This window comes from Manis pentadactyla, chromosome 19 (assembly GCF_030020395.1).
Source record: "Manis pentadactyla isolate mManPen7 chromosome 19, mManPen7.hap1, whole genome shotgun sequence".
In the NCBI taxonomy this organism is placed as follows: domain Eukaryota; kingdom Metazoa; phylum Chordata; class Mammalia; order Pholidota; family Manidae; genus Manis; species Manis pentadactyla.
This window is the reverse complement of record NC_080037.1, coordinates 707,427-734,439: the sequence shown is the minus strand read 5'-3', so window position 1 is coordinate 734,439 and position 27,013 is coordinate 707,427. Positions and strand designations below refer to the sequence as shown.

The window sequence follows — 27,013 nt, the reverse complement described above, 5'->3', positions numbered from 1 at the left end:
GTTGATTAATGATTGTGCATTGAGTCCCCTACACAGAATTTTATTGTTGTTAACAACCATTTGATCAATAAATATGAGAGATGCCCTCTCAAAAAAAAAAGAAGCCCTTCAAAAGAAGGAAAATTATTCCTGGTAGAAATACAGTCCTGCACAAAGGAAAGAAGAGCATGGAAATTGTATGTATGTGTGTAAATATATGATTTTCTAATTTAAATCTTTTAAAAAGATAACTATTTAAAGAAAAATAACAATGCACTGTGAGGTTTATAACATGTATAAGTGAAATATAAGACACCAGGAGGGAAGAAGTAGAAATATATATTTGTAAGTTTCTTCTACCATATGCGCAGTGCTGTGTTGCCTCAGGGTGTGCTATGGTAAATTAAATATGTATACTATGATGCTAAAATGACCACTTATAAAATAACAAAACAATGATTTATAGCTAAGAAGTTAATAAAAGAAACAGAATTGTAAAAACAAATTCAATATCAAAGAAGATGGGCAAAGGGAACAGACAACAGAAGAGGTGAAGAAAATACAAAGACTGGAATGCTTTGGATAAAGGTTAAGGTTTAGCTTAAAAGTTTAAAACCTAAGCACAATAATCACATTAAATGTAAATGCTAAAAACACAAAAATTGAAAGGCAAAGATTTTCAGATTGGATAGAACAGAGGACCAACTATATGCTCCTTATAAGTTCAAAGAGAGAGAAAAAGAAAAAGATATATCATGCTAAGATTAATCAAAGAAATTAAGAGTGGAGCATTAATGTGTCATCAGGCAAAAAGTGGGCAAATTTTGTAATGTTTTGCCCCACACCATCCTCAGTTTTGATGTTTAGCACTAGAAAGATTAAAAGAACTCAGAGAAACTGCTATACTCACAATTATTCATTACAGTGAATGGATGAAGTTCAGCAAAGGCAAATCACACACAGTGAGGAGCCTGGAAGAAATCAATATGAACTCCCAGCTCTTCTCCTGGGTGGTTGTATGGACAGCACTTCAGTCTCCCAGCAACATGGGACAACTGCCAGCCAGGGAAGCTCATCTGAACTGTGCTAAGATTCCCCTTGATGCCAGTCATGCGGGCACCCACAAAACTGACTTCAGTTACCAGTCTCCAGCTCCCCAGAGATCAAACTGGTAAAGCATGACCAGGAATCCAGATGAACAAAAACAGGCATTCACCCCAAATCACACCATTAGCATAAAATCTGATGAGCACAAAGGCCCGAGGTATATAATGACAATCTTATCATGCAGGATATTCCAAGGACTTCGAGGTTTTCTCCCAGGAGCCAATCAAGGGCCAGTCCTTTCTTCGGAATGTGTAGGGTTTGAGCATCACAAACCCTCTGAGTTAATCCTTTAAGCACAATAAGAAAATATAACAAATTGATGCCAATACATTCAATAACTTAGAAGGAATGATCAAATAGCTTGAAAGAAAAACTACCAGAAGCAAATCAAGAAGAAATAATCTAAATAGACCTTTATCTATCAAAGAAATTTAATTTGTAGTTGAAAAATTTCCTACAAAGGAAACTCCAGACAGCTTCACTGACAAATTATACCACGTACATAAGGAAGAGTTAATACCCATGCTACACGAAATCTAAAAGAGGAGAAACCCCAAAGAAAGCCAGTTTGGCTGGAGTTAGACCAGTATTACCCTGATCCCCAAATGGGGCAGACATTACAGGCACCAGACTACAGACCAATATACCCTATGAACATATGCAAAAATTCTAAACAAAATTTTAGCCAATTAAGTCCAACAATATATAAATAGCACAATATGTTATGTGTAAGTAGAGTTTATTCCAGGATGCAAGATTGGTATAACATTGGCCAATTGATCAATGCAGTTAACCATACTAACACTATCAAAAAGCAAAATCATACATCTCAATAGACCCAGAAAAAGCATGCAATAAAATCCATTATCCATTCCTGATAAAAGCTCTCAGCAAACTAAGAATAGAAAGAATCTCATCAACCTGATACAGGGCATCTACAAAAAAACCTAAAGCCAACAACATACTTAATGGTGGAAGACTTTATGCTTTTCCCCTAAAATCAGAAAAAAGATAATATATCCAATTTCACTTCTATTCAATATCAGTGGATTTAGCTAACATAATAAGGCAAGAAAAGAAATAAAGGCATGCAGATTGGAAAGAGGTACAGCTGCCATTTGCAGACAACATAATCATCTGTGTAGAATATCCAATGGAATCTAAATATCTTCAAAAATGCTATTAAGTGTTCTTATCATAAGTGCTCAATAAATAAATCAATTTTCTTTCTACATAGTAGACCCAAAAAGTGAAAGTTGAATAAAGATGCTATGTAAAATAGCATCATATTTTTAACTACTTAGGGATAAATCTGACAGATGTGCAAGACCTATATGTTGAAAACTATAGAATATTGCTGAAATACTATTGTAAGTCCTCATAAAAAATAAAATAGCACCTATTTTTAATGTTTTTAACACCTACTTTTAATGTTTTTTATTTACTAACCAGTGAGTCTATTGGCTGCAACTAGCAATAAGTAATAAATGAGGTTAATATTATTCACCGTTACAGGAATTCATACTAGAAAGAAATCTCAGAATACATGAAATGTAAAAATGCTTCAACTTAATACTTAACTTGGAAAAGCTTATTTTTTTGATATTTATCAGCGTTCAGTAGAGGTCAAACACTGTTATATGCTTGGTGAATAAAAGATGCATCATCTTATCTTTGGAACTATTGCCTAATACAGGGAAATAGGAGATAAACAAGTAAACCAAAAATTGCAAATAATTTAGGAGTTATAATTAGTGCTATGAAAGTAATGAATACAGAAATGGCAGGGGGGAAGATGGGTGCTATTTGGATAGGGTGGCTATTGAAAGTCTAAGTGGACATTTAGGTCAAAACCTCAAGCAGTAAGAACTAGCCAGACAAGGGAAAGATCATTACAGCTAAATGAAACAGTATTTGAGAATGCCCCATGTAAGACAATAGGGTATGGGAGATCGGCACATTCTAAAACCCCAAAGAAAGCCAGTTTGGCTGGAGTGTAGGAAGGGTGGAGTAATGGGAAAGAGCCTAATGGTCACGAGAGAGTGTGGTCAGAACATGCATATTGATATATAGGGACTGGGATTTTATTCAAGTGCAACAGGAATCCACTTCACAGTTTCAACCAGGCTGTAGATACTAGATTTTTATTTGTTAGAAAAGATTGCCCTAGCTGCTGTGGTAGAGAATCAACTGGATGCAGTACAATAGTCTAAGTTGTCAGAGATGCTCCTCTTTTGCCCTAAACATAAAAATGCTGAATAGTGTGTAACATGTTTTAATTTTTTTTTTAATCACAGAGCTTAAACCAAAAAGAGATGCAGAAAGTGAATCCAAGGGGGACTCTACCTGAATATAAGCACAGGGTGTTGGGATTCCTATATATATTTGAAGACCAGATCACTGAAATTAAGTTCAGAGCCTGGAAAAGATGGCCCATGTGAGAACAGAGGATCTCAAAGAAAACTCAGTTCAACACTATGGTCAAGCAGTAAGGAAGCCTGCTATTTGTATCTATGTATGTATAAACACACACACACACACACACACACATATATATATATAAAATAGTATTTTTTAAGGGCACCTACAGAAAACTGATACCTAAGCCTGTATCTGGGGGGTGAGACCCCAATTGATACCACAAGTTGAAAAAAGTCACCTTAAATTTGGTTTAAATCAATTGAAACATCTAGAGCCCAGCAAAACTCTGGGTGGAGCCAGTGGACTCTCACAGAGCCAAGAACTTCTTTGGAGACAAGCTCCCAATAAAATATTATACTTCATTTGAAGAAACCAGTCACCACCAGCAAGAGCCAAGACAAACAACCCACAACTGTTTTTGAACCTCCCAAACTGGACATTGTAATTCTGTAACATTTTATCTTTTACTATCACCTCGCTCTTTGGTTCTCATTAGGGGCTAATGCAAACCTTTTAAATACCTAATTCCACCTCTACTGAGATTATTCATAATTCTTGAAATTCACCCAGAGTGAGCTAAAGAAAGTTTATGTAGAAAATTTAACGTGGGAATACGAGATGGTTCATCTTGTTTAATGAAACTAGGTGGCTGGTAAACGAATTAACTTCCTTTGCTACTGAGCCCCGACTAGTATTTTGGAGCTTGACAGTTTGTACCTTTAACCCATGTAGTCTGTCCAAAAACTGCATGAAATCTGTCCCCTCCAATCCTTTCGGATGGCATTTTAATTTTCAAACGTCAGGGAAAATGAGTCCACATTTAACATTTAACACAGGAAGCCCTGTGTACTCTTCAATGGCAAAAACCGACTTTAAGATTAAAAGATCCAAGGTCACAGGGCTATTGCAAACATCCTTCACCTCTGATCACCTATTTAAACCTCATGTGCTCATTCCAAGTCTTTTCTCGGTGTATTTTATTTTCAGTCTATTCCTTTACTAGTTTAAACATATTGACGCTCTAAAGCCGAAAGGCACAGCTGGGCTTTTTAAACGTGAGTCAAGATGAATTTTCTTAATGCACACAGGGCGCACACCGTGACGGCCCTCGCGCCCGTCCTCCGGGGACACTCAGAACCCGGCCGGCATCGGTCGCACGGACAACCGCACCGGGCAGGGCCCGTCGGGGCGCGGGGCGGTGCCTCCGGTGAAGCGTCAGCAGGTGCAGGCTGCTGACGGGGAGGCGGGGGCCTCCCTCGGGAAGGAGGCGGGGCGGCCGAGCCCGCCCGCGACCCTGCAGGCGCCGCCGCCGTAGCTCCTCCCCAGCGCAGACGGGCCCGCGGCCCCGACACCCAGCGCACACCGCCCGGCGGGCACCTGCAGGGGACCCAGAGGCGCCTGCGTGCGCCGCCCTCGCCCGAGACCCGTGGCCGCTTCGCGCCTGCCTGCTCAGCTCCACCCGCGCCGTACCGCCGTCGGCCGCCCGTTTTCCTGAGACGGCTAACCCGGCTCCAACAGGGCGGGCGGCGGGAGCAGCGCCGGGACAGGAGCGGGGCTCGCGGGCGCGGCCCGGGTCTCCTCGTGCCCCTCGCCCGGCACGGCCGGGGGCAGCCTCAGAGAACAGGACCCCGCGCCGGGCCAGGGGGCCTCGTGCGGATGGCGCGGCGCGCTGATTGGCCGGGCGGCGCGGCCGGACTGAACCCGGATGTGCCCGGCGGCCCTGCTGGCAGTAGGTGCCGAGTCTGGCCCCGGTCGGCGGTCGGGCGGATGGCGCGGGCCTGGGCCGGCTTCTCCGAGGAGGAGCTGCGGCGGCTGCGGCGCGGAGGAGGTAAGGGCCGTGCCACCGGGGCGTCCTGGGCGTCCGGGCGCGGCCGCTCCGGAGAACGTGCTGGCCTCGGCTGGGGTTCGGTTTCCCGGGAGCGGCCCGGGCTGCGGGATGCGCCCCTCGCGGGAGTCGGAGTTCTCGGGAGCGGACGGCGGTCGGGAGCGCGGAGCTCGGGGCCGAGTGAGTGTGAACTCGGAGCCCGCGGCGCACCCGCACCTGAGGCCCAGGCGCGCTGGTCGCCGCGGTGTTTGCGGGAAGCCGGGCGCCGTGGGGGGCCGGACGGCGAGGGGCCGGTGCGCGGCGTCGGGGTGGCCGTCGTGCTCCTGCTCCCGCGCGTGGAGAAGGCGGGTCAGGCATGCGGGGTGGGCCTGCGGAGAGGCGGGTCGGGCGGCCCGGCCCCGGCGGGAAGCCGGCCACGCGAACGGCGCTCGGCGTGCGGCTGACGTTCCGGAATCCGGGAGGGAATGAGCCCCGCGACCTTCCGTGGGGTGGTGCCAGGTGAGCCCGCGTCCAGTTAACACGGGCGGAGCCGTCGCGGCTGGGAAGTGGGAAAGGGAGTGACATGGGGCCAGAGTGGGTTAGAGAGGGAGCTGGCCTGCAGGCTGTGTGTGCTTCAGCGTGATGGACTGACTCCAGCTTTGTGGTCTCCAGTCTCGTCCCCGTTCTCGGCATCCTTCACACTCACGCGCAGAGCACCAGGGCCTCCGCCCCGTCTGACGGGAGGCCACGGGTGTCAGCTCCTGCAGCGGGCAGGCCAGCGACCAGGCACACTGCGGTGCGTGCGGTTGCGGGTGTGGGGTGTGTTGAGAACCGGCTGCCGAGCCAGCGGGGAGCCCATCGTGTCGGGGAGCCGGGCATCCGGGGCAGGTGCCACCGGCCCTGTGTTAGCAGAGGCGAGTTTGCCCCGGGAGAGAAGACAGTGGTGAAGTCTAGATTAAACAGTACATTTATTACCTAGAAGTAAACTTCTAAGTCCCCCTGCAGTTTGGGGTAGAATGGGGGCAGAAGGACCCTAACTCCAAGGCCCGGCATTTCACAGTGAGGTGTTACAGCACGAGCACCTTGAGGAGAGAGCATCTCAGCACCCTTGCACATTCATAGCCGACGGGCATATACATCTCTCTGCTGCTAAATCTTTCTGCCTTGGGTTTACTTGTGACGCTAGAAGAGCTGGATCTTTAATTTTAGAGGGTCCTTCCAGCTGCTCTCCAGACTTAAAGATACATTAAACCAGCAAAAATAAGCACAGTACTCCAGAGAAACCCATGTGTGCTTTGGGGAAGGTGAAGAATGTTCTTAGCACCCCTGTTCATGATAGTAAAAATCTGGAAGCAACTTCAGTTCATTAACAGGGAGGGGTAGACAGATGGTGGTGTGATGTCCATGGGCTCCTGCTGAACTACAGCCACATGCGTTAGCGTGTAAATTTTGTAAATATGTGAGAAGAGTAAGTGGTGGTATATATACTCTGATACCATTTACAGAAGATCAGAATTATACAAAGGTATATCCTTTTAGAAATACAGGAAATCTGTAAAGAAAAAGGAATGTAACAATTCACAGAGGTGGGAGGCAAGGAAATCCGATCAGGGAGGGGAAGGCGTTGGTGGTCATAGTAAGGTTAAGAGAAGTCACGCTTCAGTAGCAAGTAGCCCTACACTGTCAGTCACTTAAAATAATAAAGTTCTTTGCCAGTTATTGTGAATATCTTCTCCCAGTTTGTAACTTGCCATTTAACTTTTATTTTTTGATAAACAATGTATTTAATTTTAATATGGTCACATTTGTCAGTCCCTTTTTTATAGTCAATATTTTGTCTTAAGAAATCTGTGCCATACCATAAGGTCTAAAAAAATACTAGTCTTTATTTTCAATGATTTAAAAAAAATCATTTTTACTGTGTTGTAACATTCAAAACACTACATAAAGGAATGTGTTTCTACTAAGAGTTCTAAGTGTTGATGTGATATTTTAGTCCTTAATCCATGTGGAGAGTGTTCTGTTCATTTTTATTTGGTGTGAGGTATGTATTTGATTTTATCTTTTCTGTATAACCATTTTTTCCCCAGGTCCACTTATGGAGGATCTCGCCTTTTGCTGTTGATCTGCGGTGCTGTGTCATGTACAAGGCCTCACACATGTATGGACCGTTTCTCAGTTCTTCCTTCTGTTCCCCTGCTCGTTTTCTGTATTCCTGCAGCAGCACAGCACTTAGTAGTACTCCCGATACCTAGGGCTAGTGGCGTTGAATACAAAGCTTCATAATATTCCTGATATCTGCTAGTCTAGTGCCCTTGCTCTTTTCCTTTGGAAGTTTTCTTGGTATTCTTGAACTTTTACCCTTTCATACAAAATTTTTAATAATCTTACCAAATTTCATGAGAAACCCAGTTGGACTTTGGTTGGAATTGCATTAATATAGGTCAGTTTGGGGAGATAGGATCTTCCCGGTATTAACTACTACTAACATGGTATATGTCTCCATTTATTTAGGTCTCTCATAATTTAACAAAATTTCAGAATTTTTCCTGTAGGTGTTTTGAACATCCTCCTGCTGAGTTTGTTCCGAGACACTTGATAATTTCTGGTATTGAAATATTTTCACTTTAATTATGTTTTCCAATTACTGCTGATACATTAAAAAATACAAGCAAACCAAAAGGAAAATTGACAGAAAACATGACTAGATATTTCTTAGAAAAAGAAATATGACGATATTCTTACCACCATCAGTGAGCAGAGACTTGCATATCAGGAGCACAGTGAGATGCTTCTTCATACCCGTTTGATCACAAAAATTAGAAGGTGCGGCAGTATTGTGTGTGGAAGAGAGAGGGTGGCCGGAGGACCTTACACGCTGCTAGAGGGAAGCCCTCTGGGGAGCAGCCTGGCGTTTTTCTCCGGCAGGTAGACCTCATGACTCAGCAGTCGGTAGATAGTATCTAAGGCAAATTCTCTTCTGCGTGTGCAGCAGAAGACATAACAGCAATACTCACAGAAGCAAAAATCTGGAACCAGCCTAAAAGCCTGTCAATGGAAGATCTACAGACTCTGATTTATTCACACAGTGGAATATTATATAGTGTTAAAAATAAATGGCTACAGTGACATGAACGATATGGATGAATATTGGCAATACCACATTAGGTTAAAGAAAGATTCCATATGGCATGTTCCCCTTTGTAAAAAGTTGAATCAACTAAATAAAATATTTTAGAAATACTTGAGGATGCAACGTGATGTACAGAAAGTGAAAGGAGGGAACGATCAGCACAGGATTCAGACAGTGTTTGTGGGTGGGGAGAGTGGGCTTAAATGATGGAGAGCAGAGATCACAAACCTGTAGCCTGTTAGATAAAATTAACCTCAAATATGCTTTTTTTTTTTTTGGATTATTTAATTTAAAATTTTATTTTTAAATTAATAGTGGTGATAATCATTAGTGCCGTTTGCCAAATGCGTCTAGTTTCCATCTCCCAGTGTGTTCCCGTTGCCGTTTTATTTGGGGAAGGACCCAGCGCTGGGTCAGCACTGAACTGAGCTGAAGCATAGGTCACTTGCTAGGTCAGAACCATTAATTGCTCCAACGGGCTTTCTTCACCCCCAACCCCGGGGTTAGGCACCCCTAAATGGTGGCTATACATTAGGTGGTGGCCAGAGCTTTGAGAGACTGATCAGCAGAAACCCCTGCTGGCCTTCAGCTGGCACGTGGCATTAATAAAAATAAACCTGTTTAAAACCACAAAGGTCCGTAGTTCTTTGCCACTACAGCATGATCTAGGTGTTCTTGATCCATACAGTTCTGTACATTTAAAAATCAGGATATTTTACATAAAAATCAGAATTTTTATGGTGAAAAATCCGGTCTGGTTAGCACCTAAACTTTTTAATCACAGCAGCCACTTTTAATGGCTGGAGGTGACTGTGACTTGCCCCCAACTTGTGCTCGCCAGTTACCGTGGTCTTGATACTTACGACCTCCAATATGTAAAACAGTATGTTGCATTTTTTTCCAGTTTTTTTCCTTAAAGACTTAATTTTTTAAGAGCAGTGTATGGTTCACAGCAAAACTGAGAGGAAGAAATGGAGATTTCCCATTTACCTCCTACCTTCGCTAACGGCCGCCGTCATCAATGTCCCCCACCAGAGTGGCACATTTGTTAGAACTGGTGAACCTGCGTTGATATGTGGTTATCACCCAAGTCCATAGCTTGCATGAGCATACACTTCCAGTGCTGTACATTGGATTGGTTTGGACAATTGCCTGATGATGCATCCATTTTTACAGTATCATGCAGAGAGAGTACTTTCACTGCCCTAACCATCCTCATTCCCTTCCTGTTCATTCATCCCTCTCTCCTCGCTCCAAACCCTGGCAACCACTGAGCCTTTCACCATCTCCATAGTTTTGCCTTTTCTAGAATGTCACATAGTTGGAATCAGATAGTATGTCACCATTTCAGGTGGGCTTCTCTCCCTAATAGTCGGTTAAGGTCCTCCGTGCTCTTCATGGCTTGGTAGCTCAGTTCTCTGTAGTGTTGAATTACATTCCATTGTCTGGATGGACCACAGTTTACTTGTCCAACTGAAGCACGTCTTGGCTGCTTCCAAGTCTGGGCAGTTAGGAGTACAGCTGCCGTAAACATCCGTGTTGAGATTTCGTGTGGACATCAGTTTACACCTCCTTTGAGTACATACCAAGGATCACAACTGCTGGATCGTGTCATAGAAGTATGTTTAGTTTTGTGAGAAACCACCGAACTCTTCCACGTGGCTGAGCCAGTTTGCCTTCCACCAGCAGGGACCAAGAGTTTCCCGTGGCCCCACATCCTCACCAGCACTTAGTGGTGTCGGTGTTCAGGTTCTGACCGTTCTGATAGGCGTCGGGTGGTATCTTGTTTCAGTCTGCATTTCCCGGATGGGATAGGATTCGGAACATCCCTCGTGCGTGTTTGCTGGTGGTGTACCTGCTGTGGTGACAGGGAGCCTGTAAGGTCTTTGGCCTGTTTGTTAATCAGGTGGTTTTCTTACTGTTGAGTGTTCCGAGTTCTTTTATATTTCAGACGACAGACCTTTATCAGGTGCGTCTGTCCCAGATACTCCTTCCCAGTCTGTGAATTGTCTTCTCATTCCCTTGACATTGTCTTTTACAGAGCAGATGATTTTAACTATGATGAAGCTTATCAGTGATCTCTCTCATAGATGTACCTTTGGTGTTGCATCTAAAGCTGTCACCATACGTGAGGTCTTCTAGGTTTTTCCTGTATTATCTTCTAGGAGTTTTATAGTGTTGGGTTTTGCATTTCTCATTTTGAGTTAACTTTTGTGATAGTTGTAAGTTCTGTGTCTAGAATAACCTTTTTTGTATGTGTATGTCCTGTTTTGCCGGCTCCGTTTGTTGCAAAGACTGTCTTTGCTCCACTGGATTTGCTTTTGTTCCTTCGTGGAATCAGGTGACTATAGTTATGTGGGCCTATTCTTGGCTCCATTGATCTATTTGTCCATTTTCGCAAATCCCACTTTCTTGATTATAGAAAGCCTTGAAGTTAAGTATTGTCATTCCTCCAGTTTTGTTCTTCAATATTGCGTTGGCTTTTCTGGGTCTTTTGCCTCTCCATGTAAACTTGAGAATCAAGTTTGTCGGTATCCACAAAATAACTTGCTAGGATTTTGAAACGGGTTGCAGTGAACCCATAGATCCAGTTGGAATGAACTGACATCTTGACAATATTGAATCTTCCTATACATAAACATGGAATATCTGTCCATTTATTTTTAGTTCTTTTACTTCATTCATCAGAGCTTTATAGTTTTCCTTATAGATCCGGTACTGTTTTGTTAGATTTATACCTAAGTAATGATGCTAATGTAAATGGTATTCTGTTTTTAATTTCAAATTCCACTTTTTCATTGCTGATACATAGACAGGCAGTTGGCTTGTACATTAATCTTGTATTCTTCAACCTTGCTATAAGGACTTATTCCAAGAGTGGCTTGGTTATATATTCTATTTTTAAGTGGCCTGATTTGTTTATTGTTTGGGAGTTAAAAAGTTAGCATTCTTACTCTCACAGGTAGATTTTGTGAGAATGCAGATTAAAATGGAAGCTGAATTCCAGAGGGACCATTAATAGTTCAGCTAGAGCGTGAGTGAGAGGTAAGCCAGCTCAGTGCATATTCTGATGGTGTGACCAAAAATCAGCAGCGGGAGTGAGGGTTGCAAGACACCGGAGACACATGTTTTTGCCTAAGGTCAACAGTGACAGCATTTTACATTGGATATGTGTCTGTCTTTCTAAAATATTTTCTCTACATGTCTGCATTAATCCTCACGCCGACTCCTTGAGTTCAGTAGTGGGTAAATTCTCAGGCAGTGTGACAGACGAGGAAGCTGGAGTGTGGGGTGATGGACCGACTCACCCGAGGTCCCCGAGCAGGGTGGGGGCAGCCCGGAGCCGTAGCTGCGAGGTGCTTAACTCTCCTTGGGGACATTTAAGTGCCAGGTTTGTGCTGTCTCAGAGGTTAATGTGCAGAATCTAAAGGCCCTGTTTGAGTTCATTTACAGGGACTTACAATTCCATTTCCCAGGCATTTCTTAGAGAATACCATTTATAGATCTTATTAAACACAGTATGAACATGAGTCAAATCCTCCAGTTGTCTGCCCTGCAAGGTTAACAGTGGTGCGAACAATCCAGAAAGTGTAATAGAAGAATTTGGCTTTTTTAAAGTTTCCTCCTTGTTTTTTCTTCCCCTGTTGCATTGCTCAGGCTGCTATTAAAATTAGCTTGCACACATTGATTAAAGGCTGACTAGACTTTGGGGAACACAACCTTGGACTGTTCTGGAAGATGAAGGAAAACAATTTAGGGTTAACTAGCATTTCTGGAAGTGAGACTTCTCAGTTACCCTTTGTGTATATAGTATCTACCTATGTATCAAATTGCCCTAAGATCTGTTAAAACTTAGGAAAGGTGAAGCCCATTTGAAAACTCAGCCTTCATTTTGTTTTTGACAGACTATAAATCAAAAATAAAACGTATCAGAGAATTCATTTGTCTCCCGGGTTTGGTCGAGTTGGTTGATTTTTTTGACAGTTAACCAAATCAGTATGAAAAAGAAACCTTGCTTTGTATCCTGAGGTGTAACTCACAGACGAATGGACTTCTTGAAGATAAACTGAGAGCTGGGATAACTTTTGTCAAATAGTAACAGCATGCTGAGAGAATTGTTGAAAGGCCACGGAGGATGGCTGTTCTGCCGTGGGCTTTTAAGATAAAGAAGGAGGGTAGACCCTGCAGAATCATCGGTACTTTAATGTTAATGCTTTATTTTCTTAGAGAGATTATAATTACTCGCTGCTCACACAAAGGGATTTTCCCCACTCCTTGTTTATATAGATCCATTTGAACCACAGCAGTGCCTTTCCGTGAAGAAAAGTCAACAACTTCAGCGAAGAAAACTTCTTCAAGAGCAAAGCCAGAAACTTGGACTCCAGGATGGATCGACCTCAGGACCTCCAGAGCAGCTGCGTCCTGCCCCAGACCAGAGGCTCAGTGCTCCAAAACCACATTCCTCTCCCCGTCCTGCCCCTGGTCCCCTTACTCTCACCTCTCCTGGGGCTGACGGAGAACCGCAGGGCGTTGGCAGTCGGCCAGGGACCCTGGGGCTTGAGAATTCCCATGACGGCCTCAGAAGTGCGGAGGCTCTGCCCCCCAAGCCAGACTGCACACCGGGAGAAAAGAAAGTGGAATTGTTAGTAAGTCTGTATTGTCCATGAGACCTTCTCCATTTTGCCTTTCTTTTCCCATTGGGCTTTGAAGAAATGTAGTTCTAACATTTTCTGTTTTATATTCTAACCTAGAAATGTACTGAATAAACTATTGAACAATGCCTGCCACCCATATATGTTACAAGCCCATCGTTTAGGCATTTTGTATTTTCTGCGCCATTTAGTCTTCACAGCAGCCGTCCCACACATGCGCATTATCCTCACTTGGCAGATGAGGTATCTTGGAGCCGGAGAAGACGTGTGTCCCCCAGGCAGATACGCCCCTAGTCAGCCACAGAGTTGGGGTTCCCATGCACGTCTCTGGGTAACGTCTGTGTCGCTACCACTCAGCAGCACCTCTTATGGGCACAGCTGTCCCCAGATGGAGGCCCCCCTTCAGCTTTCAGGCTTCGTCTTGTCTCACGGGCCCAGAAGAGGGCCTGGGAAGGGACGGAACAGGGATCAGAGGAAAGAGGAGGGCCTTGAGGGGACTGCTCAGATAATTCAGCTACGTCAGCAGACTTCTTTTCCTTTATTAAATGTGTTTGTATTAGAAACCATCTCCAGAATTTAGTTCAGTCACATCCTTACAGAAATTGCCATCCTATGACTAGTGGATTCTTATAGTCAGAATTCTTTTATTATGCAGTTGACCCTTGAACAATACAGGTTTGAACTGCATGGGTCAAACAAGATTTTTTTAATCTATTAAAAAATTCTTTGGAGATTTGTGACGACTTGGAAAAAAATTTTCTCTGGTTTTCTTTTGTAAGAATACAGTATATAATACATAATATATGTAATACATAAAATTTGCAAGATACGTGTTAGGAGACTTTATGTTGTCGGTAAGATATCAATGGTAGCCTATTGGTAATTGAGTTTTGGGGAGTTGGAAGTTACACACAGATTAACTGTGTTGGGTGGTTGGTGCCCCAACCCCTGCATTGTTCAAGGGTCAACTATATAGCTTATGTCGTAACATCTCCTCTTACTTGTTTCCTCCTGATTGATCACTCCCAGGAAAGAAAGGATGGCATTTGTTTCTGTTTTCTAGTTCTTGAGTTTTTCAAAGTACCTTATGTTTTCTCTAATCTCAGATATCTTTCCAATCTCTGCTGATCCAGATTCTGTACTGTGAGTTTAAAGTGTTACCTGCCCATCAGGAGTTTACAACCAAGAAATCGTTTTGACAAGAGATAAAGCCACATGAATTATGAGACCAACATTGAACAAGTACATACATTTAAATATCTTTAAGTGTAGTTTACCAGCAAAGGCCTGAGACAAGTGGAGGTGGGTTTAAATTGAGCTGGAGAATTCAGATCAAATGTCATTAGGAAAAATAGTCTTTTTTTAGGTACTTGGGGAAATGCTCATAGTAGACATGCAATCTCAGGACTGTTGAAAAGGAGAAATCCTAGGCTGTAGGAAGGGTAAAGGAAAGCTGTACCCTAGCGAATGCTCAGAAACGACAGTTCACTTCTCAGGCAGAGGCAGGCCAGAGGATGGAGAATTACGGTGGGAGGAGCAGGGAGGCCTGCCTGGCGAGCTCCCCAATGCAGCCGGTCCCACCAGGGCCTTTGAGGAGAGTCACCGGACCAGAGTGACGTCAGAGGAAGCTCGGGGATCGGGGTCGGGGATGGGGGGGCAGCGGGGTGAGCTGGAGGCGCCCTAGTGAGAAAGGAGGAGGACTGAGGTCAGCACCGAGGTGGGGGCTGGGGGTCGGAGAGAGGGGTGCTCAAAAGTGCTTACCAAGCCTGGGAGTGGAGATTCTGATAGAATGGCCATGAGAAATGATGATGATAGGAGTAAATAGCTTTTATTACCTTGTTTAATTGGAGTTCACATCAAGTTCATGAATTTATGGGAAGTTTTAATGCATGCCCTTCAGAATTGGACAGTTTGGAAGACATTTCATGTTTTCAGATCTTTGAAGTTTTTCTTTAAAAAAAGCATTCAAGTCTTGGCTCATCATGTTTCACTGTTTAAAAATGTTTAAGAGCTAGAAAAAAGTGAGCAAATTGAAAGAAAATGAATGAAATAAACATTGGTTAGGGTCCTAAGGGTGTTAGGTGGTAGAGACTTTCATTATAGAAAACTCTAAAAGATGTAACATGACATTAGCTATAGACCAATTTACTTTGCTCTCCGTTTTGCATATAATACATAATTAACTTACATGAGTTTCTTTGTATTCCCAAAACTGCCACAGTACTCTGGCTTCTAGTTTGTGGGTTCCTGGATTATATACATCCAGTGAATTTCAAAGGGCCATTTACGTAAGCCTTCTTCACTTCAGACCACAGTCTCTGTTCCTATCAGAACAACATGAGCTGCAGACTTTCGAAGGAAAATATACAAAACTGGCTTACAGTTGAGACCAGTGAGGTGTGGGATGGGGTTTTAGAAACTCACCTTTATACTGTCTTTACTCCCTAGGCAAGAAAAGTCTCGTTGGGAAGTCCTCCAGCAAGAGCAACGGTTAATGGAGGAGAAGAACAAACGCAAGAAGGCCCTGCTGGCCGAGGCCATCGCTGAGAGGTGAGGCGCCAGGCTGCGCCCACGGCCAGCACTACCCTGCTTCACACCTGGCTTCCCCAGGTCGGCTGATGTACTGACATCCTCTGCAGTCGCTCCTTCTAAGGCCAACTAAACAAGTCATGGTCTGTGAATGAACTGAAATTCCAATGTTAACTTATTAAAGAGGACTTTCTAAGCCTAGATTGTAACGAATTAACCCTTCAGGGACATTCTTGTTAGTAGTTTCAGCCATCTCCGTGTCCCCAAGGGAGCAGAAAAATAGCTGCCAATATAAATAAATGAGTTACAGGGGCAGCTTTCAGTTTCGACAGGGAGGCCACGCTCATCTGTGTGCAGAGGAATAAAGTGATGTAGACTTACACTCATCTTAAGTGTGTTGCCTGTGAACGTTCTTAAATCACTGACCTGCTCCTCTGATGGAAGGCGCATGACGCAGTATAGCCTCTTGTAGCTCGAGGTCGCCGTCATGCGTGCCGGCCCACACGGGGGATGCTTGTTCTCCAGCCTCCCGGGGTCCGTTTGCCCCTTTACTGCACTGGCCTCGTGTCCTGTGTGAGTCACTTTCCCGTCCCTCGCCCGCTCCTTCCGCCCTGTAGTGTGTAGTACTGAGGTGCCATGTCCCTAGGGGAACACGCTGAGTCACTGAAGCAGGTGGAGGGTGGTACGAACTAGTGCGAGCAGCACGCATCTGTGTAGGCCTCCCAAATGAGGGGCAGCTCTCCTGATGGGGCACGCGTGTGAATTGGGGGAAGGGCTGGGGCGGAGAGGGAGGCAGGTGGGAGTGAGTGCCCCACAGGGTATCTGCCAGAGGGTTTGTGTACTTAAAAATGACTTTTTTTCCTACTGGTACACCTTGATCTTTCATGAGGCATAGGAAATATGCAACTTATGAACTTTCTGAAAAAAAGAACAAAATTTTTGAAAAGTAGTTGAAAAGCATTTTAATGGTCTTCATTTGGAAGAGGTTGGGAATGCTGTTTACTAGGATTTTATGAAAAGATTTACAGGCTCAGCATTTGAATTCTATGCACTTTGGATTTAAGACAGAAAAGTCCTGACACAGAGAGGAAAGGAAATAGGACCTGCATAGCTTATTAGCAAATGGGCATTGAGGAACCTCAAGTGAAAGAATCCTACTGTTGAGTTGACTTTTGTGGGCAGGAAACAAGGGTGAGTGTGTAATGGAGGAGAAGCCAGGAGATTGTACATGCGATACATGCGGTGCAGTGCGGGAGCTGTCCTGTGAGAACGTGTGATTTTGAAAGGCGTGAGGTTGTGGCCAAAGGCTGGCTTGTGTGTGTCTGTCATGTTTCATAAGTGTGTAGTATATGTGGGGGACCTAGGACAGGTGATGGGGTCAGTTATGCTTGTGAACAAGGAAAAAAGTGTTTCTGAGCCCTAGAAGGAAGAATTTTGAGGACCTGTAGTTTTGCGTAAAGAATAAGAATCAAAGCAATAGAAGTTGGGGGAATCTAGTCCTATGAAAGGTCAGACCAAGTAGATGTTTTCAGACATGGTGAGGAATGTCGTGCGATGCTCGCCTCTGCACTTGGTGTCTGAGCATCAGACAGGTGATAGTGGGCTTAGCAGGAGGGGTGAGGCTAGAAGGTGGACGTTCCAGTGGAAGGAGGTCCGGGTGCGTCCCCGCTCATTATTGTCCTTACGGAGTGAATATAGAGCTGAGAGTGAACCGTTCATTGGCAATTCTTCATCTTTCTTTTCCTTTGTGTGTGAAAGTGATCCATGCTCACAGGCAGCTTGGCGTAGTGGGGGAAGCCCAGGCGCTGTCCCAGAGAATGCCAGAACGCCACGAGCATTTGTTTGATTTCAGTTTTCCTTGTTCTTCCTAATTTTTGAAAATCATGCATTGTAGACCTAGTATCTATACAGTAACTTGCTTTTTCACTTTCCTCTGCATGGATATGTGATTTTTAGGGGTTTTTATTTTTTCAACCATGTTCCTGATTTTCTAGATCTAAAAGAACTCAGGCAGAGACCATGAAACTGAAGCGCATCCAGAAGGAGTTGCAGGCTTTAGATGACATGGTGTCCGCTGACATCGGGATCCTCAGGAACCGGATCGATGAGGCCAGCCTGGAGTACGCATATGCTCGGTGAGCTGGGGCAGTCGCCTGACCCGGGGGCGTGGTCAAGTGAGTCAGTGTCCACTGCTGGCCAGCCTTGGCCTCTGCATGACATCTGAGCCTCCTGGCGACCCCACTGCGGGCTGCGACATTCCTGCTTTACTGAATCAAGTGTCTCTTCTTCCTCAAGTCTGTCTGCCTGTTCACTATTCATGTTCCTGTTGGAGCATTTCTTGGATAATTTACTTACATGTCAGTCTTCTCTGCTAAGCCACCAGCTGTTTAGTGTCTGGGACCCTGAACGCCCGAATGAGTTGCCCCAGAGCCCCCCCTCACCCCGACTCTGTGCGCTCACTGATTGTCCGAGGTGCTCCTCGGGGAGCAGCCTAGGTCTTGTTCTGGCTTTCACCAAAGAAAGGTCTGTTTGTTTTTTTAAGCCTTTGAGTATTTTAAAGAAAATACTACTTTATCTTAAAAGCTTGAGGTTTTTTCTCTTTTTTTCTGTTTGATAAGATTCTGTGTAAAATCTGGTTTGCTGTCAGGTGTTTGCTAACACTGGCGTTTTTTTAAAGAGGAAAAACGTCACGGAGTTTTTTAAAAATGAATTCACCTGTAAAGAATTACATTAACTTTGCAAACAGAAAAAAGGGCAAAAAGTTAAGTCCAGTTTCGGGGTTTTCAATACCTTCAACACTGCTTTTCTCACCCCGGTGTCTCCGCTCACGAGGGGAGGCTGTGCGTTAGTGGGTCGGCTTTGCGTTCTCTGTTATTGCCGGAAGCCACTCAGGACGCCTCATAGTCCCAGGTAACCACACATCAGAATGTTTACAAAACAATAAAGCACAAATGCTGACTGGTTTTTAATTTACTGTTTACTGTTTAGGAAGAGGTTTGTGCATCCTCGTGATTTTTGTAAGTGGTATCTGACCAATGCTATTAGACTTAGTGGGTTGTCTTTATTGATTAGTTGCCTAATTAATACATCAGTAGCTGATAACTGGAGGTTCCTGATTGCTATTAGTAAGGTCATTAGGTAGGTAACCAAGATCTTATTAAAACTAAGCCTAGGTTCTTAGCACATTTTATTGTGATTCCAGTTTGCCAGAGGAACAGTCTATGCTTTTGCAGCCCTTTACGGGAGTAAGTCAGATTATTCTAGATGCCCCCATGGAAACGTCATCCCTGTCCCAGAGGAGCCTGGAGTGTGGACACCTCTCTGTACTGACCATGACACAAGAAGTGCCATAGTTTTAGCCTTCAGAGAACCACAAAGAAGGTGGTAGGATAGCTAGTAAAAGAGAAACATCCCATAATATATAGATACTTTTAATTAATTAAAACATTTTACATGATAAGTTTTTATATCTCTTAAGCTGAAGCCGACAGTTTCTCATGCTGATATTGACCCAGTTGTACGTGAATATCCCTGTGGTGCGTGAGGCCAAGCTCTCGAGTTACAGTCAGATGCCATGGACAGCTGTGACCAGAACCAGGGTGTATCTTGTTAATGTGTAAGATCAAGACATGTTTTAAATTCACATCTGTGGTTATTGAGAAATTACAGCCCAGATTACTACTGGAAGGTAGCCCCCCAGGGCAGTCAGTCTCCGTGGGAGTCCCTTGGCTTTGCTTAAGTAAAAGGAACACAGTTCTGTAGTACCTGGAACGAAGCCGTGTGCACGTGGGTCTCTTGGATCCCGAACAGGCCAGAATTCGCTGTGAGGTTGGCCTCCGTAGAGCGGGCAGGGCAGACACTGCCCAGGAGCCCAGCCCTTGGGGTGAGCAGCTTGGGAGCTGCGGAGTGCCAGGGCCGTGCGCCCAGCCAGTCTGAGAGCAGCTGCCTCCAGAACATTCTTTAACCCCCAGCAAATAAGGAAAACAGCGGCCACTGTTTAACAGGCACTCCCGTTCTCACAGATACACACACCCGTGCATGCCCGGGTGCACAGACATATGTTAAGCCATTTTGTGAATGACTTACAGAAGAAAGAATAAAAGGGGTTGTGGAAAACAATTTTATTAAAATTTGAGTAAGAGTGTGAGCAGGGCAGACACGTCTGTGTCGAGCAGCGTCTGACTAGGAACACTATGAGAAGCTGAAGCAGTCACTCCTTCCAGCACACAGGACAGTCCCGGGACTTGTAAAACTGTGTGACTCAGTTCTTCCTGTTGAAATTACTGCCTCTGAGAATGACAGAGTCCCTTTTTGTCCAAATGAGTGAAGTGTATCTTCCATGCATCCTCAAATCGAGAAAATTCACCTGAATGTGTTTTTTGAAGACTCAGTCTGAGATTTCACATGTCTAGCCTTTAGATCATCTGTCTGCATTTGTATTGATTTCCTGGGGCTGCCATAAAATACGTCAGCACCTGGTGTCTTCAGAAGAAGTTACTCTGTCTCGCTTTGGGAAGCCAGTGTCGCGGGGCTGCCTCCACAGGCTCCAGGGAGGCGCCCCGTGCCCTTTGCGCCTGCGGTGGCTCAGGTACCCCTTGGCTGGCAGCTGCCCCAACAGTTCTTGTCTCCCTTGCCCCTGGCTCCCTCCTCTGCCCTCAAACTTCTGCCTCTCTCGAAGGGACCCATGTGATGCGTTTAGGGTCCAGCTGGTTAGTCCAGAATAAAGTCTTAAAATGATAACTTAATTACATATTTTGCTATATGAGGGTAGTAGTCACATTCTAGAGATTAGGAAGCGAGTGTCTTTGGGGATCACTTTTCAGCCAACCACAGCATTCATCATCTGATTTGTCTACTAACTGCAAACTATCTTTACCAATTTTTTCTACTTTGCCATTACGGGCAGAAAATGAAAAAGCATCGTTAGCTGTGTTCAGTGAAGGATGAGAGCAGGTTGCAAACCCGGTGTTTCCAGCCCCTTGACTCCCCCCTGGAAGCCGGTGCAGTGCTGGGCACACAGCAGGCAGACGATGACTTAGTTCATCCTGGCATCAGCCTTCGGGCCGCTCCCACTCCAACATCCTCTTTTCTTATTTTGATTTTTGTAGCGTAAATGGTAATAATTGATGAGCAATGCCAAAATAACTCCTATGGTGATGAAATGGCAAAGTGTTTCAAGATACAGGAAAAATATTAATGTATTTCATAATGTACCCTCAACCCATACTTCATCTTAGATTTATAAAAGGTCCTATGGACCCATATGATAATTGCAAAATATACTTAGCTTTATTCTTTTTTTAAAAAATATAATTGTTTTTTTTCTTCTCTGAAAGAAATTATTTTCTTTCTTCTCTGTATCTATACAAATAATGATATGGTGATCCTTACAGATAGGAAGAAGTGCTCAGAAAAGGAACTGTGAATGTAAAAGTGGATCCCTGGGGCCTAATGGCATACCAGGGGTTCCTGAGGCAGCTCCTAGGATCCTTTAAGAATCATTTATTAAATCACTCGGCGTCCCTTTAAAATAACAAAACAATTCCGTGATTACATTTCCAGTTCAGTTTGTCTTACTGCGCGTGTCATCATACTGTGACTCGGCATCACCCACCTGACTCCCGGGCATGCAGTGCAGTTCGTGAAACTAATCAATATTTTAAACATAAATCACGCAGTGTAAGAATACATATATATATATATATGTTTCTAGCCAAAAGGTCTTTAAATAAATAGAAAAGCAAAATCTTCGGTGATTTACCCAGGGTGAAAGATCAGGGGAAACCTAGGGAACTCTTTGCAAATCCAGTTTCAGTTCAGCATTAGTGAGCCCAGTCCGTGGACCTTTGCTCACTGAGTGGCTGGCTGAGGGGAACCGCAGACTGCAGACCGCAGAGAGGGGAGGGGGCAGGGTGTTCAGAGCCCCCGTGCCCAAGGACAGGCACGTAGCTCCAGCTCGATGCGGGGTACTCGTCAGCGGGATACGTCAGGGTGGGGAGGGTTCAGATACCAGCAGGGCCCCTTTAGAACAGTTCTTTTACACAGGCGGTCATTGAAAAAGAGCTAGTTTTCTCATTCTCCTATGGTATATGATGTTATATAAATAAGAGTTTTCGAGTACAAGCACTAGATCCTTGAACTTTACTTGATGGTAGTTGTAGACCACCTGCTCAGCGACCACTGGGTGCCATTTGGTTCTGAGGCCTGGTGGGGAGGTTGTTCCTTGAGAGCTGTGCAGACCCTTGCCCTGTGTGCGTGGGCTGTTGGGTCCCTAACCTGCCGTGATGTCCTGCCTCGCCGCCATTCTCAGCCCTGGCACTGTCAGTCGCTGCCTCTTCTCCAGCCCTGCCCGCACGGCCTGGCCGCGTTTCCCACAGGCGATGAGAACCGAGATGAGCTACCGGCTGCAGAGCATTTCGTCCCTGGGCTCAGCACGGGCCCGTGGCAGGGCCCGGCACTGGGAGCTCGTTGGGACGGGTGGGAGCCGCGCCTGCCGGGGCCTCGCTCTGGAACCCGGGGACTGGAACACTGAGGTCTGGTGGAGCAGGCTTGAGACGGAGCCGTGGCGGCGGCCACGCTGGGCCGGGGGTGGGCGGGACAGCCCAGTGAGGGGATCGCGGCTCTGACCCAGGAGAGCAGCCTGGGGCCCGGCGGCACGCCTGAGACTGCCCGTGGGCCCCGCGCCGGAGCCCCTCGGCCTGAGCCCCCCAGCCTGAGCCCCCCTCCAGGCACGTGACGTGCGCCGCAGAGGCCGGCCCTGGGCCCTGGACTCTCCGGAACCAGAGCCTGTGTTTTCTCACCGTGTTCCTCCCGAAGCGGAGGGTCCTGCTGAGATGCCCGTTTCCTCTTGGCTGTAATTCTAGTGTTGGAAATGAGCGCGTTGAGTTGACAGGGGCCGTCACAGCAGGTGAGGCAGTGGTGAGCCTGGCCTGCACCACTGTGAGTGGTAGTTACGGTAAATAACCAGCTGGTAGGTAGGGATCGATCTCGGCAAAAACAGAAGCCCACAAATGTATGGACAAAGCAAAGGTTAGCCAGGATAGGTCATTCTTTCTGTATCAACCTAATGCAAAAGGAAAGAAAGGAGGTCAGAGGTGACTCCGCGACAGAATGAGCCTTCTCCAAGCAGGGCTGGTGTTCTGGCCTCACGTGCAGGCCCAGCTTGGTGTCCCGGCGGACGTGTCAGTGAGGTGCTGTCGCAGAGTGGCCAGCGAGAAGTGCGTGACCCTGGGACTCAGCTGGGGCGGGTTTCGGCCCCAGGCAAGTTCACTATGGGTTCAGTAAGACCGAAATATGACAGTGGAACGTTCTTGGGGTGAAAGGGTTATACCCAACTCTGCTCCCACGGTGGCAGGTCACTCACTAGAACCCCGTCCACTCAGAGCGAGTCTGCGCAGCGAGCCGGTCTCTGCCTCGGGGCCTGTCCGCCCCCGCAGCCGTCTCCGTCCTCGGCGCTGCCGCCACTCCAGCCTCTGCCCTCCCGCAGCTGTGCAGCCCAGAGCCCTGGGCGGAGCTCTTTCACAGAGTCAGTAGCAACGTATTGCCCACACGTGCAGTGAGCTGGCTGGCCAGGGCCAGGTCATAGGGACCCTCACTCCACATGCATGGTGTCTGGCAGCCACAGCTGCTGAGCGCTCCTGGCACCAGTGGGTGGCATCCAGCGCACAGGCACCCCACACAAGTCCACAGCTGAGGCCGAGGAGCCCTTCCCAGAATGAGCCTGAAGACCCCAGCCCCCCGCTGTCCTCTCCGGGCCTCCCCTTGCTGGGTGCGCCCTGTCCCATCCAGAGCCGCCTCCACCCACGGGCATGCCCTCATGCGCCACAGCCTTTCTTCCTCTCCTGACCCGTGAGTCCAGTGGGACGGGTGGCCTTTCTCTGCTCCCCGCCCACCGCAACCAGCCGTGTGCCGGCCCTGGCGTGCACTGGCCCGGGAGCAGGCTGCGTCTGCCCGGGTCTGCCTGCATTGACGCCACGGCCGGAGCTTGAGACACGGTGGCGCGTAGGTGTGCGGACACGAGCAGTGCTGCCCCGCCGAGCTTGCCTCGTACCTGCGCTCGGCCCGCGTTTGCTCGGATGCCTCCTGGGAAGGGAAGGCGCGTGCGGAGGGACCTTGTCACGTTAGGAGGGTCGGATGTGGGCGCCCCCGAGGTTTCAGCAGCAGCAGCCCCGTTGGTCTCACGTGTAGTGAGTGCGCATAAGCTGTCGACACCGTATCTTCACTGTGCACTCTGCTTCCAGTCCTGGAGTTTAATTACCGTGCCCAGGCCTTCCTCTGAGTACCTTCCTCGCAGAAAGCTAACGGAGCGATCTCTGCACTTCCCCCAGGAAGCGGTTCGACAGGGCCGAAGCCGAGTACGTCGCAGCGAAGCTCGACCTGCAGCGCAAGACGGAGGTCAAAGAGCAGCTCACCGAGCACCTTTGCACGATCATCCAGCAGAACGAGCTCCGCAAGGCCCGGAAGCTGGAGGAGCTGCTGCGACAGCTGGACGTTCAGGCCGATGAGGGGACCCTGGGGCTGGGGGTGGAGGCCGAGAGGTCGACGCAGGAGCGAGAGGCCGACGCCAGGAAGGTGCCGCCTCGTCCAGGCCGGCCGTGCCCGCCTGCAGGGAACAGTGTGGCAGTAGGGTTTGCCGGCGAGAACGAGAGGCATCAAGAGCAGGCCGCCTCCCCAAAGGCAGGCGAACGGTGCGGGCAAGCCGGTGGCATTCGCCGCCCTCACCCGGACGGCCCGGGGCCGGAAGTCAGCCCTGCCGCAGGTGGCGCCCCGGCGGCTCTGACCGCCTGACGCGCCCTGTTCGCTTGAACTGACACGGGCGCCGTTCAGGAAGCCCTGCCGTGGGTCGTGCCGGGACCTCGGATTGAAACAGCAGTCGCTTCGAATCCGTGGTGGCCTTTAGTGTAACACGTTTGACCCAACGGGGCTCCTTCGTAATTCACAAAATGTGTGCTTTTGTAACAGGGCCGCTGTTTTCCTTGACCTTGGTCCAGTCCGCCCGTGCACCTTGCTGCCGGCTGAAACGAGCAGTCGACGAGGACGGCAGAAGCTGCCTGGGTGGCAGTGGTGTCTGGACCAGGCAGGCAGATGTGAAGTAAGAAACGATGCTGGCACCCAGCTGAACTCACCTTCTGCTGGGCACAGTGTTGAGAAACAGTCCTTTGTAACCAGAGGGGAGGCGCAGGATTAACGTGGGGAAGAGACAGAGCAAGAAGCAGCCCCAGTAGGAGCCGGGACAGCTGCTGGGTCTCAGCGGAGCCGCAGACACCCCGACGTCACAGCTCCGCTTGGCGGGGTCCCTTCGTGCCCAGCCTCCTTCTGGGTGGCTGTGGTTTACAGCTGTGCATTGTGTCACTTGATACACACAAATGTGTGTGAAGTGTACCATAATACAGATAATTTTACTATTAGTATATTATCTTTAATCAGCACATTGATTAAATGTAGACAATGAAAACACTTCTATAGTGAGGCTGGAAATTATGTAGAAAATCTTATTGTTACTTCTGATTATCCAAAAAATTGATTTTCCTTTGTTATCTGTAAATATGTTTTACATGTTATGGTGTATATAAATTATCCTGTCATAAAGCATTTAAATTGCTAAAATGGCTATTTTCTTATTGCTTGACTAGTTTGTTGATTGCATCACTAGTATTTGACTGCTATATGTGAATGTGTATAAAGATTGTAGTTTTGTCATGAAATCTGTGAATATCACATTAAATGATGGTCTTTTTATCAACTATTCAAAGTACAAATATTGCATAAAAGTCTAAAACACCATGATAAAAGAGGATGACAACAACGTTAATATATTTTCCATAATAATTTCTGAAAAAGTTGGGGACATCCTGTTTTTAAGTGATTTTGTGTGAGGGTATTCTTGTAATGTGGATGACCTTTGCATTTTTATATTACATAATTTGAGTTGAAATTACAGCTTTCCATTACTGACTTCTCTGAACAGAGGCATTTATGTAGATGGCTGTGTTTTTATGTGTGGATGACATTAAAACAAAGCCTCATTGCCCAGTACACTTATTTTTCTAAGGAATAAGCAAGTCTGATGCATTTTTAATGTGGTCTGTCATTTATCTTTCTTAGAACTTTTTCTTTTGAAAAAATTATCTTTTTTAAAACTTTCTTAAAAGTTTTGAGCAGTTCAGCCTGTGTTCCCAGGCAGGACGTGCTGGCTGCCGTCACCCACCTGTGCGCAAGCCGTCAGGGCAGGCAGGTGAGTGAGTGGGGCTCCGGGATGCTGGCTGGCTGCCGCTTGTGGTCTGGTTCCTAGTCACAGCCTCTGGGTCCCTCCCTTACCAGGCGTGTGGAGAAGCGGGAATGATGGGCAGGTGGGCTGGGTGGGACTCGGAGATCATCGGGGTTAAGCACCCTGTTTTACGGATGAGCTTGAGAGCCAGAGATGCCACTTCTGGCCTGTTTTTCGTCACATTTTAAACTTACTGTGCTAGTAGAGTTGCAGTTCTGAGCCCTGGGTGTGTCTTGTGTATGTCAGGCTGGGCCCTTCCCTGCAGCCTCCATTGGGAAGCTGCTTCATGACCCACTCAGGGCCATGTTTATGTGCTTGTGGGGTGATTTCAGATGCGCCTATAAGAAGTCCCCCGAAACCATTATTTTGAAGAGCTTACCTTGCTGGACTTTCCCAGGTGGTGCCCGAGCGCTCGGGCGGCGACGTAAGTGGGCGTCTCACTGCCTCGGTTTAGGGCTGTGTCCTGAGTGTGACACGGACCGGCAGGTGCCCAGCCCTCTGAGCGATGGCCACGTGCCCAGCTTTCCCCGGTAGCTCTTGCCTCTTAGAAGCATGAAACTCATTCAGAGACTTTAGGTACATGATTTGCAAATCCACATGACTGCTTGCAGGAGGGAAATTGTTCAGAATCACCGTGAGTGGGTCAGGTGGTTGGCAGAGTTCTCTCTGGTGTTCAGCTGCCCAGTGCGCGGTGTCGGAGCTCCGGGTGTGATGTTTAATTCAGGAGTTAGCTCCTTTGTGTTACTTAAAAGGCAGTCTTTACTAAACTGGGAATTTTCACTCATGTCTTTAAAAGTGAAGTTTGAGGCAAACTTGAATTCCTGAATTTAAAAGTTCTTACACCTCGATTCTCTACTACTTTCATTAAAGCCATTTTCATAGGTTTCAGAGAAACAATTTCTTAAAGCCTGGTTCTCCTTGCATTTAAATTAGGGTTTTTCTCAAGTTTTTCACCTCCACATAATTCTCCTCAATCCCAGCAATCGCACGTGGTGAATCTTTGTGCTCACCGAGGGCGCAGCTGGTTTCCAAGTCAGAGGATAAAAACTCCTGATTGGAATTCCCGGAACACACTTCATTGCCAGATTGGCATTTGAATTACAAGTAAAAACTCCGCTACA

General features: G+C 46.6%; 1 protein-coding gene across 2 annotated transcripts; it reads left to right on the top strand.

The window, feature by feature from the left end:
• Nucleotides 1–4,874: 4,874 nt before the first annotated feature.
• GORAB (golgin, RAB6 interacting) lies at nt 4,875–25,654 on the top strand. 2 transcript variants are annotated; one of them, XM_057495159.1, is made up of 6 exons: nt 5,397–5,830; nt 7,402–7,472; nt 12,732–13,086; nt 15,545–15,646; nt 17,620–17,760; nt 23,953–25,654. In XM_057495159.1, exons 1-6 carry the CDS (start codon nt 5,688–5,690, stop codon nt 24,410–24,412), a joined length of 1,272 nt encoding a protein of 423 aa, XP_057351142.1. In that variant the 5' UTR covers nt 5,397–5,687; the 3' UTR covers nt 24,413–25,654. The 2 variants fall into 2 exon arrangements, with proteins under 2 accessions (XP_036756856.2, XP_057351142.1); XM_036900961.2 differs by lacking the exons at nt 5,397–5,830; nt 7,402–7,472 and adding an exon at nt 4,875–5,335.
• Nucleotides 25,655–27,013: the final 1,359 nt, after the last annotated feature.